The 16435-nt window shown below is 44.6% G+C and overlaps 3 protein-coding genes across 7 annotated transcripts in view; 1 reads left to right on the forward strand and 2 right to left on the reverse strand.

Annotated features, from left to right (window-relative positions):
• The window catches only part of RAD51B (RAD51 paralog B), a 397362-nt gene extending 393910 nt beyond the window's left edge, over window positions 1-3452 (reverse strand). For all 3 annotated transcript variants that reach the window (XM_077180324.1, XM_077180322.1, XM_077180323.1), the window contains exon 1: window positions 3318-3452. The gene's annotated coding sequence lies outside the window, so the exon portion shown is untranslated. The remainder of the gene's footprint in view (window positions 1-3317) is intronic.
• TMEM229B (transmembrane protein 229B) overlaps window positions 1-14062 on the reverse strand; it is a 32365-nt gene extending 18303 nt beyond the window's left edge. Inside the window, exon 1 of one of the 3 annotated variants that reach the window (XM_077180327.1) lies at window positions 13936-14062. In XM_077180327.1, coding sequence (XP_077036442.1) covers window positions 13936-13945 — 10 coding nt within the window. In that variant the 5' untranslated portion in view covers window positions 13946-14062. Of the gene's footprint in view, window positions 1-3317; window positions 3457-13935 lie in introns of those variants that run through there. The other 2 variants (XM_077180329.1, XM_054634870.2) reach the window with 2 other exon arrangements.
• Window positions 14063-14159: 97 nt separating this feature from the next.
• The window catches only part of PLEKHH1 (pleckstrin homology, MyTH4 and FERM domain containing H1), a 73158-nt gene continuing 70882 nt past the window's right edge, over window positions 14160-16435 (forward strand). Inside the window, exon 1 of the mRNA XM_077180320.1 lies at window positions 14160-14295. The gene's annotated coding sequence lies outside the window, so the exon portion shown is untranslated. The remainder of the gene's footprint in view (window positions 14296-16435) is intronic.

A 16435-nucleotide genomic window follows, 5' to 3' on the forward strand; every position in this document is an offset into this window, starting at 1 on the left:
GTATACCCCTGCCTGGCGCAGCAAGAACTGTGGTATCAATATAGTTGAATGCAGAACAACAGATAAAGGAGAAATGAGCTGAGCTTCTAAACATCCACATATTCAGGTAACACAGAAATGAAAAATTCATGAAAATGCAGCTGCATTTTCAGCCAGTTCCATGTTGGATACATACTTACATTTCCCTGGCAGGAAAGCTGAACACTCATAGCTTTCAAGTGTGATTGCAGTGAGGGCAAAGCTCAGCTGCACAAAAGCTTCCATAGCTACATCACTATGGAAACCACAAATCCATTGCAAGCTCTGTTTGTCTACTTCTTTCACTGATGAAAACAAACAAAGAAAAGGTATGCTTCCAGTTTGTCGCCTTTTTACTTTGGTCAAGACCATAGGACGGCAAACACATTTTACCTTCTACAGAAGCAACCCTTTCTTCCTTGACAGCTCTCTTTGTGAAACCAACTCAGTCTCTCAACCCAGCAGGGCAGTCATTCCCCTCAGCATGCTTCCACCACTTTTTTTAGTGAGGACTCTTCAAATGCGGTCTGGGATTTTATCTTAGCCTCCCGAGTTTCCCTCAGCATCTGGACTAGAACAACTCCAAAGGTGACTCACTCTAGGGCATATCCAGCTGGCTGACATAACGAGAAGCTGAAAACTGCTCTGAACACAAGCTACGGTGTCTTGTTTTGACAGAAGTAACATTTCCTTCCTTTCCAAGAAACTCTTTAGGAACATTTGAAGTGCTCTCAAAATGCAGTAGGGCACATTACAAGATAGCTGTAAATGCAAAGGTTGAACTTCTGTTTTAAGAAGATCATAATTTCTACAGCTGTTGCTAGTTACAGGTAGCTTTTCCCACACTAAAAATCAGAATACATCTCATCAAAAGCCTAATAGCTAAGAGCAACTCTGAGAGATGCAGAAGGAAAATGGGGGAAAATGCTAAAGAATCTGTAATATGGCATGGACAGTGCAGCCTGGGCATGCAAAATGGCTTGAAAGAATCTTCATGCCAACCAGTGGGAAGGAAAAGCAAAAAAAATAGTTAAAAACCCTCTTCATCTAAGTATGTGCATTCTGTGCTGAAGAACAGCCTCTGAACAAACCTTCAGCAACACCTTCTCTCACAGTGGGCACTTCTTACCTGAGCCCACAGCAGTTCATGGAAGAGATAGAGGAGAATTGAGCCTCTGCAGCTCTGTAAATCTTTGAATGCCTCTCAAATTCAACTGCCAGCTGACAACCATTACATAGACAAATGCCTACTAGTAAATTAGTTGAGAAAAACTATGTGTTACAGATGTTCCCAAACAGCCATTTAAATACACTCATCTTCACTAGAGCACTCTGCATGAGCAGAGAAATCCTGCCTGTGCTCAAGGAACTTTTAACAGAGAATACTTAGGCTTCTCAGCAAGACGGAGCTAGGAACAAACGGACATAGTCTAAATTTTCTTACAAAAACCAAAGCAATGCTACACAAAAGATGTGGCTCTCTCACCTCCCTTTTGCAAAAGGGGACAGAGCAGCCAAGGCTTCCATCTTGCTCCTAACTCATTGCCCTCACCTCAGAGACAATTCCAAGCTGGCATTACCAGATGTGCTCCTACCAACAGCCCATGGAATGATAAGAGGTTACTTTTGTGCCCTCAAGGATGTGACAACAATGCCCACACCAGCTTAATGAAGGACAAGCTCAAGAGTGGTGATGACAGTACGCAGGGTCTTGTCCCCATGGCTTTGAAAGCAGATCTGTCTGCATCTCCAACAGACAGCATCCTGAACAGCCTGAGTAGATGGAACCTACAGGAGGCATTGGAGGAATGAATAATTCATAGTCTTGTTCTGCTGCCAACGGATCTATGTTTTCTTGTGCCCATATGGTGCTTGGTTTTTGTTTTAACAGTAATAGGAGACTTCTGCACTACATTTGATGGTTCTTGAGGCCAGCAAGAAGTAGCATTTGCTCTACTCACAGCAATAGTACCACACACCAGAGCACTTGCCCGACACAGCTTTCTTCAGAAATACTCATGGCTGCATCACTGACATAACAGCTGGACTCATACAAAGCTCATTCCATCACCAGCTGCCTTCTCAGGAAGCTGCTGACACTTGCTTTGTTATAACATTGTAGCACTGGTCTGGACTTTGCCACTCAAAAGATGACACTTGGTGACCAACCGAAGCCCTGTAGTCAGCTACACAATGGGTAGCACAATCACAGCTGGAGCTCTAGGCAGGAGCTGACCCTGCTTATCCACACTGTTAGCACTGCCACAATTAAGTCTTCTGCTTTCCTTCAGCAGCTGACTGGGTCTGTTTCCCAGTCTCAGAGAGGATCAGGGGTCTATCAGCAAGAATACCCAGAAGAGTGGGACAACAGAAAAGCCCAACACAGGATCTCCTGGGCACTACAACTAGGAGAGGGTAATGAGACACCTGAGACAGGACAGACTGAGGGATGACCACGCTACATGTATCTGAAGTTTATACATGCAGCATGCAGATATTCAAAGTGAGTTCCCAGCTAGAAATAAAGTACTGTGAACAACCTACCCAGGAAAGCTGATCCACAAGACGCAAAACAATATTGTAGCCTGAACTATGCCACATACTGCTGACACAAAGAGCCTGTCAAAAATGCTGCAGGGTCTGGAAATTGTTCTGGTCCCACAATGTCCACCCCACTAACCAGAATCAATATTAAGTTTTGCTCTGGGATATAAATCATCCTTCCAAATTGATAGCATTTTACATGTACTACGTCGAAGTGTAACTGATTGCCACAGCATACAGGAGAGTGGCAAGATGAGGCTAAGAAGATTAGTAGAGTAACACACTGGTGAATCAGGTGCAGAGACTGCAGTGCTTGTTAGGGCCAGGAATAGACTCCTCATCATCCAACTCACACCTGTGCTTTCACAGGAGAGAGCAACCCTCTGTTCTTTACCTACTGCTCTGGTTTAGCTCAGAGAAACTGTTCCACTGTCCTGATTGTTTTAACTGCCTAAGGCTATCAGAGTGTGAGGTTTTAAAGAGACAATAATACTGAAAAGTTTGGCTGTATAAATTACAAGCAATCAGAATGATGTGACTCACAGCAGACAGAAATCAAAGGTGATGTGTGCAAATGGCAATCTTACACCTCCAGAAAACAACTTGGGGTTTAAACCAATGGAAATAACTTTGCACTCTACATATTTAAATTTCAAAGGTCCCATCTACAATGCAGTCAGCTCTGTACTCAGACAACTGCTCTGTTTTTCTGGTCTACAAGTGCAGTCCCACCACTTTTAGCCTCCAGACCTTACCTTTTCCGGGGAGGGATCCTGGAGCTCTCCCACTCTTTGGCTAGCTCCTAATTCACAACATCCGCAGGTAGACTAGGCTGCCTCCAGCAAGTCCAAGGGGTTTCAGACGCCAGTCGTTTTCAGCCCAGGTGTGTGTGACCAACAGTTAACACAGCAACCAGACAGCCTTCCTAAACCAAAGAAGTACATTTTAATCTTAATGCAGCACAGCGCAAGAGAGGTTTTAAACACAGAATGAGCCATGTGTATGGGTAGCTTAGCTCCAGTACATTGGGCCCTGGAAGACCTGACTTCTTCAGAGCCCCCACACAGCACCTGTACCTGCCCCTTGCCCACGGCAGCACCTGACAGCTGCCTCTCCTTGGGTGAGGCTGAGCCTTTCTGCTCTCCACTGTCCTTCTGGATCTCAGCCACAGCAAACACACAGAGCAACTGCATTAGAGTCAGTGACCAAAGGTTCACTGCTACCGTTTCAGCCAAGGTCTCAGTTAACCCTTGGAGGGCCTGCCAGAAATTGCTTTACTTCTATTTTCCCCATCAATGTCTCAATTTTTTAAGCAAGCTTCACTGCTGACACCTTTCCACCCCCATCCTATCTCTCCTAATATTGCCTCCTTATCTTCCCAGATCTCCTCTCATCCTCACTTCTCCAATCATCACACTTTTCTTCACCCTTCCCCATTCAGGACAGAGTGTGGACTTCATGTAAACAGGCCCTTCCCAGTGCCACCCACCCAGCACCCTAACCTGTTCCTAACCTGTTGCCAGAGGGGCACTGGCCTCTCTGCTCCAGTGATCTAACTGCCTTTCACCTCCATGTTGGGCTCAAGCAGCACAGCTGCATGGTCCAAGCCAGTCGAACCCATGAGCTGGGGCTCTCCTCTTCAAATGCTGACATTTGGGATGCCACATTCCTGATTTTCACAGAAGTCATGCCTCGAGGTGACAGCTTCAACACACAAGTATCCAACACCTTATTTATATCAGCCTCACAGATCTTACAATCCAAGGGTTTGTCTATACATAGCATTTTTCTGGATTAATTGCATATGAAGAAGTTAAAGCAAGGACATTTATGTGTCAGACTGTATAACAGATGAGTTCTTCATGTTATCCTAATGAAGCTCAGCATTTCTGTGCACCAAAATCCAAGAGGAATTCGAGAGACATGTTTTCCTTAATAAACAAAACAAACCTACGCTGTTTTTATTTAGATGACACTGAACTGCAAAACCACTCCAATTAAAAATGCAGATTAAATAAGTAATCCTCCCCCCAAAAAATCTTCCCAATGAGATTAATGTAGCAATGAATAGCATAAACCCACTAATTAAATCAATGCAATATGGGTATTATTGAGACACATCTAGAACCTTCTGCCTATGCCCTGAAGCTTGCATCTACTTTGGAGTCTCTCTTATAATGAGAAATAGTTGCTATTTTACCAGCTACATATTTATATATCAGACTGGGAAAGAACTTTTTTGTTGTCTAGCTCTGGTATAAATTGTTGCTGCATCAATGTTCCTAAAAATTATTTGCACAGAATCCATTTTCCTTATATGAATTTTGCCACTGTTGGATATTTGCCACAGATTTCTACTGAACTATTTATCAGACACATGCAAACAAAATTTCAAAAGGCATTTCACTAGAATCACAAAAACACTGAGAATGCTTTTTACATAGTCAGATGCACTTGTCTATAATTTTATATGTAAAAGACTGAGGAACAAAATCATACAAAATAAGCAACTGCAACACACTTCCAACTCCTTAAATGCAGAAACATGAATACTACAAAAGGCTTCAAGTCAACCTAACTTTAGAACAACACAGTCCTTCTCAGTCCATCCCTTTCCCTGGCACCAGCACTTCAGGCCACCCATGGGGCTTCACCTGGAGCCAGACCAAGGAACTTATCAGCCCTCTGAATGCTACCCCATGCTACCTAAAGCTTGCTAAGTTTTCAGCTGTATCATTATCTCACAGATTTGGCTCACAGCACCCAGCCTAGCAGGAAGAAGCTCCCTTTTCACAAAATACTGCATGACTTTGAACTCAGAGTGCTGGAGAAACCATACCTTTGGTTACAAATGTATCTACACTTGAAAAAAAACACTCATTGAAGAAAACCTCCATTAGTAAAGACTATGTCATAAAACACGTGAGCAGAGCAGTAGAGCTGAAGATTTGATCTTAAGGCTCACATGATTAATACAAAGCTTAAACTGTTCAGAAAAGGTGATTTGTTTTTTGTTTGGTATATAAATGGACTTTCTGTGTCAAAATACTAATGATTCAAAATGTGTAGTGTTTGTAGTAAGGGAAAATCAAACAAAAAACCAGACAGAATAGTGTGAACATGCACTTGCATATACAAAAATAGTTAAAAACTAAAATCGTAGACTTCCCAAAACAGCACTTCCTGCTCTGGCTGTTCCTCTGACACAAACATTCCTGGTGTCAGCAGGTTGGAGACTATACATGAGCATAATCTAGCAGAACTGCTCATCAAGTGAGAATACAAAGAAAAGCAAACAAAAAAGAAAGCAAATTCCTGACTGGAAAGTGATTAGTTGAGCGTTCCTTCAACTGCCTCTTTTAGTATTTACATCCCTTTGTTATTTCTACAATTCTCTACAAAGAGAGCTAAGGCCCATGCAACTAACCGGTGATAAGTTGTGCAACAGAAAGATCAAGTCACAACATTGCTCCGTGACTTATCTGGGATTCTCCTGAGAAGAAAGTGCCAATTTGGAAACAGAAAGTGAGTCTGTGTGTTCTCAGAAACTCCCCCTGTTTTGGCAGGACTTACACAGAGGATGATGCAGATTTCCCTTTTAACTGAAGTCCCACCATGTCTCTTGATGAGGACTTCTGAACCTCTTCCTACACTGGACTGAAATACTGCAGAGGGACACGTAGGACACCATCCCTCATCTCCTGAAATGCAAATGCCTTTTGCTCCTTCTGGAACAACAGAAATGTAATTGGAAAACCTACTCCGTAAAGCAACAACTTGCACTTACCCAAGGAAAACAAGTGATTTCAAGGTTATGAGCATCCTTTCCCAGATATATCTAGGTGGGTGCCCTATCTCTACTGAAAACTTCTGTCAAAGCCCTGAGAAGCACATTAGACCTCTGGAGTTTCAGATTTCTTCTAAAAGCCATGCCACCACCCAACAGCTGAAGAGGCTTGGCCAGATGCCTGCATCCCCACACAACTACAGTCTCTGCAAATGCTTCTGTGGCTATTTATTGCCAAAACCAAAAATGCATTTAAATAACTTCCAAAAGTCTTTATTTTTTGCTGTTGTTATCTTGCAATATCTTTGAAAAATAAATTAAACTCAGGTTTCGAACAAACACACAACTGAATTCCCTCATGCTGTCTTCCATTATTAGAATATCACTTTTTCCTCTGTGTACACTCATCCCTTCTTATGTTCCTTCCATTCTGCTTCTGCTAAGGCAATGGAAACGAACCAGCTGGATTTACATTCATATTTTCATTAATTACCCTGGCTCTCAATATTTTTGAGCCAAGGGGCCACCATGAGTGTTTTGATACTTATCACAGTTTGCAATGCATTTCTGTCATCTACCTTTTAACAAAAATCTCTCACCCATTTTCTGAATTTTCACGGTCCCCAAGGATGAGCTCTGACCTACTTGTTGTAAGCTGTTGAACCATCAAACACTCACAGACCCACTGCAGGGAATGGTTATTTACTCATATATGCTCACATATCATTCATTATCTTTGAGAGCTCATCTAATTTCCTTGTTGATTTTGTTGATTTCAAGTTTGGTGAATGCTTTTCTCTAAAACTGGGGTCAAATCTGACCTCACCATGTGGCAGATTAAGCAGCAGAGGAGTTAAAAAGGAGCAACTCTTACAAAACTCCACCTACACTTTCTTTATGAAGAAGTACAGCACCCATGTTATATCATGAAAGCACACTCACTGGCGTTTTGGTAATTGAAGGCAGGGTACTGTTGCCTGGCAACTTATCTGATTACCATTTTTTCAAGTATCACATGCACACTTCGATATGTTGCATAATAATGTCTCACTTTTATGCAGCCTAACCCAATGGGAAAAAAAAGAGGGGGATGGGGGCAGGAAAGCTACAAAAATTCATGTCTTTCTTTTCTGGAAAAAAAGTACAAGATAGTAGCTCAAAAGCAGGTTGAAACATTAGTATTCCTGAATTTTATTCCTGCTTTTCCTGGCTTGCTGAATGTGCTTATACAAGCATTTTACTTTATCTACTTGTCTGCAAAATGACACTAATAATACCAGCCTCACAGAGACACACTGAAAATTCATTAAGAACTGAGAGATTCTCAAATGAAAGATGCAGTGGAAGTGCTGGTGTTTGCACTTACAGCTTTTTAGTACTCCAAACGTTGCTAAGCCATGGTCCTTAAGCATAGCAAATGTTCATCATTGTCATGACATTGTCCAGTCCTTGTTTCTCAAACCAAGGAAACTATATTTCTGGCATCAGAATGGGACATTTTCCCACTTTCTATGTCTGATATGAACTGGGGAAAGAAAAAATAGAACAAAAAACCTACTCCCACTGCCCCACACACAAGGCAGCATACCCCAACTTGGAGTAACTATCTAAGAGAAGGACATGGATTCTAGAAGTTGACCTTTTGCACATCCACAATTTATAAGGCAACATAATATGACATAATGAATTGCCTTCTTTCTATATGCACCTTAGTATTCCACTGCACAGGAAATGGCTTAGCTACCCAGGGCACTCCTAATACCATGCTAACCTCTAACAGCTCAAGTGGCTGAGGCTGATGGTTTGGAAAGTATCTCATCTCCATGGTAAAGTATTAAGCAGCAAAGGAAAACCAAAAGCAACAGCAGCCAAGCTCAATATTGCTAAGGAATCATTACATTACCTTCACAGCAGCTTTTCTCTCCGTAGTTAGACATTCAAGCATTTTTATAAAATGTGTCCTACATCCTGAAGCTCCTGTACAAGTCCACTTCCAATTAAAAGCTTAATTGTGAGGTATGTCTTAGAAAGAACTGCTGGATCAAAATAAATCAAATCACATGGTATCTACTGTACCATTAGGGGAAACTATACACAGCTTAAAAACAACAGAAATTACAAAAGTAAATAACTCTTCTTCTAGAACTTACTAGAAGCATCCTTACCCTAAGCCTCTGCTGACACAAAATACAAAGAAAACACGTGACTCAAAGTGTCCCATGGGTTAAGCAAGTCTGGCTTTGCTAGGTCAGTTAGCAGGAGAGGAAACGGCCAAATCCACTGCTACCATCAGGAACACTGTCGCAAGCAGAGAGGAATGACTACCTAGAGCTCTGCATAGACACAGCCGTAGCCTGGATTTCTCAGTCCAGATTAGGCTGGTGGATCCAAATGATTTAGATCATGATCTGTGCATGCATTCTGGATGAAAGGAATAAAAACAAAACAGACTCCCCATCCCCAGAAGGCACTTGGCAGTACATACAGCACTATGCTAGAGCTACCCATACTAAAGACAGAGCTCCCCCCCTCCAGAAGTACTTCATCATGCTCCCAGCAGAATCATGAAAACAGGACAGAGAGGTGCTCCACAGAAGTTCTTCATAAAGACTACATCCAATAAATGGCACATCTGAGAGCAAAGACCCAGCAAGGAAGAAGTGAAACAGCAGCTTCACCATGCTATGCTATCAACACTCACCTAGTGACTACTAATGCTTGTATCTTATGCAATGAAAGCAAGACAGCATTTGTAGTAGGGAAGATTCCCTCAGTCATTTAATCCAGCTTTGACACAAGCATGTGAGGGCGGGGGAGTTTCAAAATAAGGTTGTGGTGAGCACTGACACCAACAAAAATCCAGAACAAAAGAAAGGGTCACATAAAACACTTCCCTCTTCTATGCAATGATTAGACACCACTGACCTAGTAACTGATAGGTATGCTCATTCAGATATGCCTACAAACAAATCTCTAAAGCGGTCTAGCTTTTATTTCACCTCTGAGGACATGTTAACGAGCACCATGCACCTGCAAAGCCTTTTACACTCATTTTAGCTGGACTGTAAGGTGCATAAGCTCTGGCTCACAGCAGACATTATTGGGTGTATCATTTACAGCCAGGAATGTAGTGCTCTGACTAACCAGAAAGAGAGCGTTGTTCTGAATTGGCACAGATGTTGGTATCTGCTCCTGCAGAGCCAAAGCCTTTGCCCAGTCTGGCTTTCTTTCAAGACTTCTTGTGGTCGCCTGCACAGCCACCTTACCGAGGAACTCAGGAACCATCTGGATACTCCTGCCTCACATATCATAAGAGAAATGTGAAAAGCAGACCAGTTCATTTCTGACATAGACAGCTAACCAGCCCTCTGCTCCCTCACCCAGTCTGTACTGAGCCTGCAGAGCTAAAGCAAGCAGCATGGTCAGGTGAGAAAGCCACCAGAGAATACTGAAATACATACAGAAAGCAGATCTGAGAAGGGATCATTTACAAACCTTACCAAGCAAGCCACAAGCAGGTAATACCTTTTATGTTGGAAAACATTAGCTAACTAGATGATGAAACGTCTTTCAAAAGAAGCAAGGAAATATACCATACTTTACCTTTCACATCAAGCAAATTTTGTTCTGAAACAGAACTCCCACTTGAATTGTTCAATTTCATTTCTTTCACTCCAGAAACAACTCAGGAACACCACTGGACACCGCCTCATCTGCAGCTACACAGGAACATGCAGGATAGAAGTGACTGCAAGTAAGTTTGCTCAGGTGCCACTTCCCCATCTGCAGGGCGTGGCTCTGGCACCTGAAAGCTTAACAAGGTACTGCAACTGCTATGGAGGTAGGAAGTGCTTCCCACAAAAGGATGGTAAGGAGTGGGAATAAAGGCTTTTCCTACCTCCTGCTGATAAACAATTTCTTTAAGTAATTGACCCATTTTCTAAAGAATAATTAGCCCTAAGGAATGAAGCACTGCTGCCCTTTAATTAGCATGTTGTTACCTCTCCTCTTACCATATAATAGCATGCTGTCTGAGACTGAAAAAAGAAACAAATCAACACAACTTAATTTCATTTTCTTAAACATGGTATTTGTGGAAGGCAATCCAGAAACAAAGAATCCTAAGGTACAATTTGCAACAATAAAATTTTCCATTGCTTCTATGATTTCACCATCAGAACAAGGTCTCCTCCACACCACCACTCTTTAAGCCTCCCCAATATATTTTCTCCTTTTTAAGAGCTTTTTCATTATGCTTTCCAGTCATCTTCCATGAGGAAAAATTTCTTTCCGTTGTCAGACAGCTTAACAGAAAGGACTCTGTTGCCTAAAACATAGTCAAATTTCCTGCAGATAATTTTATTAAAATTTCATTAAGTTTCTTGCAACATAGGTCAACAACTTGGATAAGGACAGAAGTTCTTTAGTCTAAGGAGACTAGAGGTGCATACCATGAACAAAAAGCACAAGAAAGCACACCACAGCCAGTGAGGTAACTCCAAAACTTGCAAAGGACTCTTCAAACAAGTCTCACAGAGATGATGCTTAGTGACCGATTCCATGCTGCAGAAAAAGGAGCTGCTTGGCCCCAGACTCTGTGACAAGTACGATTCTGAGGATACAAACAAGACTTGCCATCAAAGCATGTGATGATAGCAAAAAGCTGGGGGTTCCCCCCCTCCTCTCTCCCCACCCTCCACAGGAAGAGTGCACAGTCTCCTCTCCTCCCCCTCATTCCCCCTCCACACCTTCTTCCTGGCATGATCAGTCCCAACTGCAGCTCATTTCTAACACTTTGGAGAGTAAAACTTAAATTCAAGTAAAACTTGTAGGTAAAACTTTAATTCATCTGACTAATTATGCCATGAGAAGAAACACCCCTCCCGGACACAATGCAGCACCTGCCAGCAGCCCTGAAACACCTGATCCAAGGACAGTTACTGCCTTAACCAAGCAGACAGGTATTAAAAGCATATTTACAATGCCAGAAAACAACTCCTCTCCCCATTTCTTGACATGTGGGAATAAGTAGATCCTCAAATTACAAGGCCAAAGGGTTCCCTACATCTTCACACCCTAGAACATCTCCAAGATGCTGAATAAAGTATAGATTGTAAAAAGATATCTTAAAAGACTCCACATGCTATCGAGTTCATAACCTTATCCAAAAACCTCCTCCTGCCTTACACTCTAAGCTAGAAACCTGCATCTCCCTTCAAGGTTAAATTTGCCTTTCACTGTTTGGCACCACATGTTATGACATTGCCAGCAAAACTGCAGAGTCCCCACTACCAGGTACTATTTCCATTCGGATGCAGAGATCTAGGTTGCTCTCAACCTACACACCCGTGCTATCCATACCTCCTGGTCTAGACCCCTTTACTACTTCTGTAAACTACTATGGGATCTTGCCATAAGAATTCCAAGGTTTGAACTCTCCAAGGAAGCAGCTCGTTTCCTGCCTCCACCATCAGCCTTCAGTAGAGTGGGCACAGCAATACTGACCAAGAGTACAGACCCGCTGCCAGAGCCTCAGCAAGAAGTTATGCGGTAGCAAGCAGTACTGCCTCAACTTCTGCTTGCCCCTCCATTTCCTTTCCACCAGACTATACTACATGCTTTTTCAGTATTCCCCTAATCAGAGGATCTCAGAATGTTTCACTTTGAATCAGCTGCTTCTAGCACTTTTGCTGAGCTTTGTTTAGAAAGCTGCTGTAGCTACTAGTTAACCAAAGGATTTGGAGTTAAGTCTTGTTTCAATTTGACAAAGACCTGTGAAATGCCATTTTCCCCTACCTCAGTTTCCTCTTCTATAAACGGAGACACCCATGTTCTTCAGTGGCAGCCTGAACAGAGAAGTATGAAATTCTCAGATATACATACCGAGAGCATATATTCTCTGGGAGAAAATACCTACTTTCAGATTTAATGAAAAATCTTAACTTATCCACAGTAGCAAGCTGCTGTTACTTAACACGGGAAAACTGACATTTCTCTGTGGAAGAAGTCATACCTTCTCACTGGGACAAGGTGCTGGGATTCAAAAAGGACCTTCAGGATGTGTATGGACACAAGAGTATTTTACAGATTTCCTAAATAACTTTCCTCAGTGCTGGCTGAAAGTGCCTACAGGCATTTTGGACTCCATGTCAATAAGTCTTTCTTTTCTTTTCTGTTTCCTAATAACTCACAGTTATTTTTGTTTTAATTACTTCCTATTTACCACCAAACAGTAGCTAGCCCTATCTCTAACTGATGCTGTACATATATTAATGCATTTGTGCCCCTGGAAAACACAGACTGGAGTTCTTTGGGCAATCTGTTCTTCTTGCAAATCCCCAATGCACAGTCACAGATGTGTTACCACCTTGCCTGTGAAAAAAACCAGCTCCTTCAGAGTCCGCATTTTTCCTCAGAAATAAGAGAAAACAGGAAAAACATGTGAAATAAACAATGCCAGAGAACAATACAAAGTATTTCATGTAACAGAGTTTTTCTGCATCTGTTGTGTAATTATGAGGCTTAACAAGTTTGTACATCCCCAGTAATTTTGGACTAGCAATGTGAAATGATCTCTAGGAAGTCCCAGTGTAACGGTCAGCTTAAGATGAACATGACAGGGCAGCCTCCCCAGCATCCCTGATCCTAAGCATCCTAGGAACAATTTGCAAAACCCTAGAGTAAATGAGTGAATGGGGAGAAGAAGGAATCAGATTTTCCATTTTGCAAAAATTCAGCTATTCTGAATATTTTTCCATTCCAAAAATGGAACAAGAGTAAACATCTTGAGAATAATTTAATTTTTTTTAATAGAAAAGAAAAAACTCATTTTCAGCTAACTGTAGTATCTGTATCCCTGACCTCTGGCTTTACACACAGGAGTAATTCACAAGGTTGCAGAAAAGTCACTGAACAGACCAGAGCCAGTTCCCACTTCCCAGTTCAGCTCTGCAAACGCTGGGCTCATTCAGAGCTATTTCCCCTTGCCTAGAATAAAGTTTTACAGAAATCAATACAAAAAGATGTTTCAAGACATTCCTTTTCGTGGGGAAGGAAAAAAAAAAAAAAAAGGCACTGTCCAGTGAAAAACAGCTCCGATTTCACCAACCCCTCCACCCTGCTTTCCCTGAGCCCCGGAAACTTCGCAGCCGGGGTCGGGAGCTCCCGAGCAAAACCCCCTCGACGCGCACCGCGCTGCCGCCCCGAGGAGCTGCGGGGGGCGGCGGGGCCCGGCCCGCGGGCCTGCGCCGCTCCCCGGGAGGGGGCGACACACCGGTGCCCGGTGGCCCCGCGGGGCCCGCCGCTGGCGGGGAAGCCGCCGCTCGGCCGCCCGCCTTTGTCTCGCCCCAGCCGGCACCCGCCCGGCGGGGACGGCACGGCCCTCCCGCCGCCAGAAAGCGAAACCAACGGCACCGGGCGCCATCCCCGCCCTCCGCCCCGGGCAGCGCATCCCCCGCGCCGCTTGGCTGCGGGGAGGCCGCCGCGGGCCGCGCGTACCCCGGCGGGGCGGCCGTGAGGGCAGCGGCCGCGGGCAGCTCCCGGCGCCGCCGCTCGGCCTCCCGCCCGGCCGCGGCTCGTGTCCTCACCGGTGTCCATGGGTGCCCCGCGGGCGGCGGGAGGTGAAGTGTGCCAGTGACACTCGCCCGTAGTATGGATGCGGTTTCAATCTGCACATGCTCGCTCCCGACAGCCAGCCTGCCCCGCCACCTTCCCTTAACTCTTTCCGCACTGCCTCGCACCGCCTCCCCCGCCCCGCGACGCCGGCCCCGCGTCCTCCTGCCGGCCTGCAGCCGCTTCCCTCGGCCCGCAAGCGGGGGGCCGGCCTGGCAAGCCCTCCCGAGGCCATCGCGGGGCACAGAGCCTGAAGGCGGCGAGGTAGCCCCAAGGGAGGGACCTGCGTCCCCTGGAGAACCGGACCCTGCCGGTGCGGGCCGGTGTGTGCTCAGGTGAGTGTCGGGAACACCCTGCCCTTCCCAAACGCCTGGAGTGTTGGCTCCGGCCGGGAACACGAAGTGGCACAGTGCGCCTTGGCTGGTGAGCCTGCAGTACGAGTCCTTCATATTTACTCCTCCAAAGAAATCCGTAACAAAAACAAATAAACACTCATACCCCATCAGCTGAGGGGTGTAACCCCCATGCGCCTTTGTTGGATCTGGACGCTGACAGGACATCCCTGCAGTGCAGGAAATCAAACACAGCTATCAAAGGAAGTATTTGTCTGCAGCTTGGTATTACAATAGGGAAACACAATCTCTGAAAAAAAACACCCAGAATGATCTCCAGATTCAGAAAACTGCCCGAGGAAGAATAGTAAGAAAATAAATTTCAAGCACAGGTAGTAAAAATAAATTAAAATCCTTTCTCTGGCTACCTTAACTCTTTGGCAGCACAAGAACACAGGAAAAAAGTGCCCTTCTTTGGAATGAGAAATCGGGAGAGTGCAGTCCTGAACCAGGGTTCAAGCAAACAAATTTCCTCTCCGTACCTCTGGCTTCCCTCTGAAAGAATGGAGGTGGAGGTAACTGGCAGCTCTTTGCGGTTAGGGGCAGCTGGGTAGTGCCTCTGAATGCCTTATAGTCTTCAGACAAAAGTGAGCAAGGTTTTTCGTTCTGTCCATCTCCACAGAGAGACAGTAACATATTCTGGGATAAAATGGTAACCTGAAGTGACACAAATGCAGAAATGGCAATTGATCTTGAACCCAGAGATGTGTCTTTAACCAGCACCCTGCTTTTCCTAATGGGTTACTGACTTAGGGCTCTTGTCCGATCTTCCCAGGCCTCTGATACAGTCCACATTTTCTTTCTCACAGGCATAAGGACTCCTACCTTCTGTAGTACCAGAAATGATGAGCTAATGCTTTTAGCAGAATAAGGATGTTTTTATGACCTCTGTTTAATGACTCAGCATTTCTGGTTTCAATAATAAATAGTCCCAATAATGAGGCAACATCGGATCTGTGCAGGCCCCAAATCAATTATGATGAAGGATTCTCAAGATGTCTGGCAGCAGTGGCTCTGTTAAAGGCAGGTGCTCTCTGGAGAGGCGGCTCCCTCGGCCCCAGCGCGGCAGGGCCAGCAGACGCTGCGCACACCGGAGGCGCCGCGGCCGTGCATTGATGGCTCTGCGTAACGCGGAGTGCCCGGGCTGCTGCCCCGCGTTCCCTCCGCTCGCCCGGGGAGCTCTGTGTACAAACCTCTCTAGCTGCTCCGAGGATGCCACAATGCAGCAAACCAGCCTGTCACCGAGTCACCTGATTGCACAATCTCACTGTGAGAGCTGGAGATGCAGAAAGATGGAGCGTTTTAAAGGGGAAATGGAGAATAACGCACAGCTAGCCCTGCCTCAGCAACCGAGCTGTGCAAGCTAGGGCAGCGCTGCTTATGCCAGTGACCTCAAGCTGGATAAAAAAGCCCACAGTTGCTTTGTATAAATTTCAACAGAGCTGAGAAGGAAAACGGTAAAATAGCTAAGACATCTTTGATGTTCTAAAGAGCACCTTAAAATACCATATCCAATTAGGCAGTTGGAGAAGACAGCAGCTTGAAGCAGTGCTTATGTATTTATTGTGAAATAGCATCCTTTAGAAAGCACCGAGGACCATGCTACAGATATAGTCAAGAGAGCATGAGAGAGATAATTTCACAGTATGAGACAGCATGAATGTTTCACAGCATGAGAGGAGAGAATGCCTTACAAGGAGCAGAGGAAAGGTCAAAGAGAGAGGAAGAAGTGAGCTGAGAGATACTCACCTATAAGAAGGAGTTATCAACATCCAAAGATGGATCGTAAAAAATGAGAAGCACATGTAGGGAATACATAAATCTGTATTCTCCTGTCTAGTCACATCATGTACAGAGAGGAAGGAGGAGGTAAGGATAAATGAGAGGGCTCCCAGATGAGAAGAAAGGAAGGAGGAGGCAGTGAAGCAGGGTGAGGGGAGTGAAGACACTGTGTGTACTGTGTTGAGGGGAAAGGCAGGAGGGAGAAATGTCAGAGTGAGCACCTGATGGTGGTGCTGTATACCTGAGAGCTTGTTCCGCTCTCCCTAGCTGCATTAGCTGGTCCAGAAGAGCTGTTATTATT

The sequence above is a fragment of the Agelaius phoeniceus genome, chromosome 6, assembly GCF_051311805.1.
Source record: "Agelaius phoeniceus isolate bAgePho1 chromosome 6, bAgePho1.hap1, whole genome shotgun sequence".
NCBI lineage: Eukaryota > Metazoa > Chordata > Aves > Passeriformes > Icteridae > Agelaius > Agelaius phoeniceus.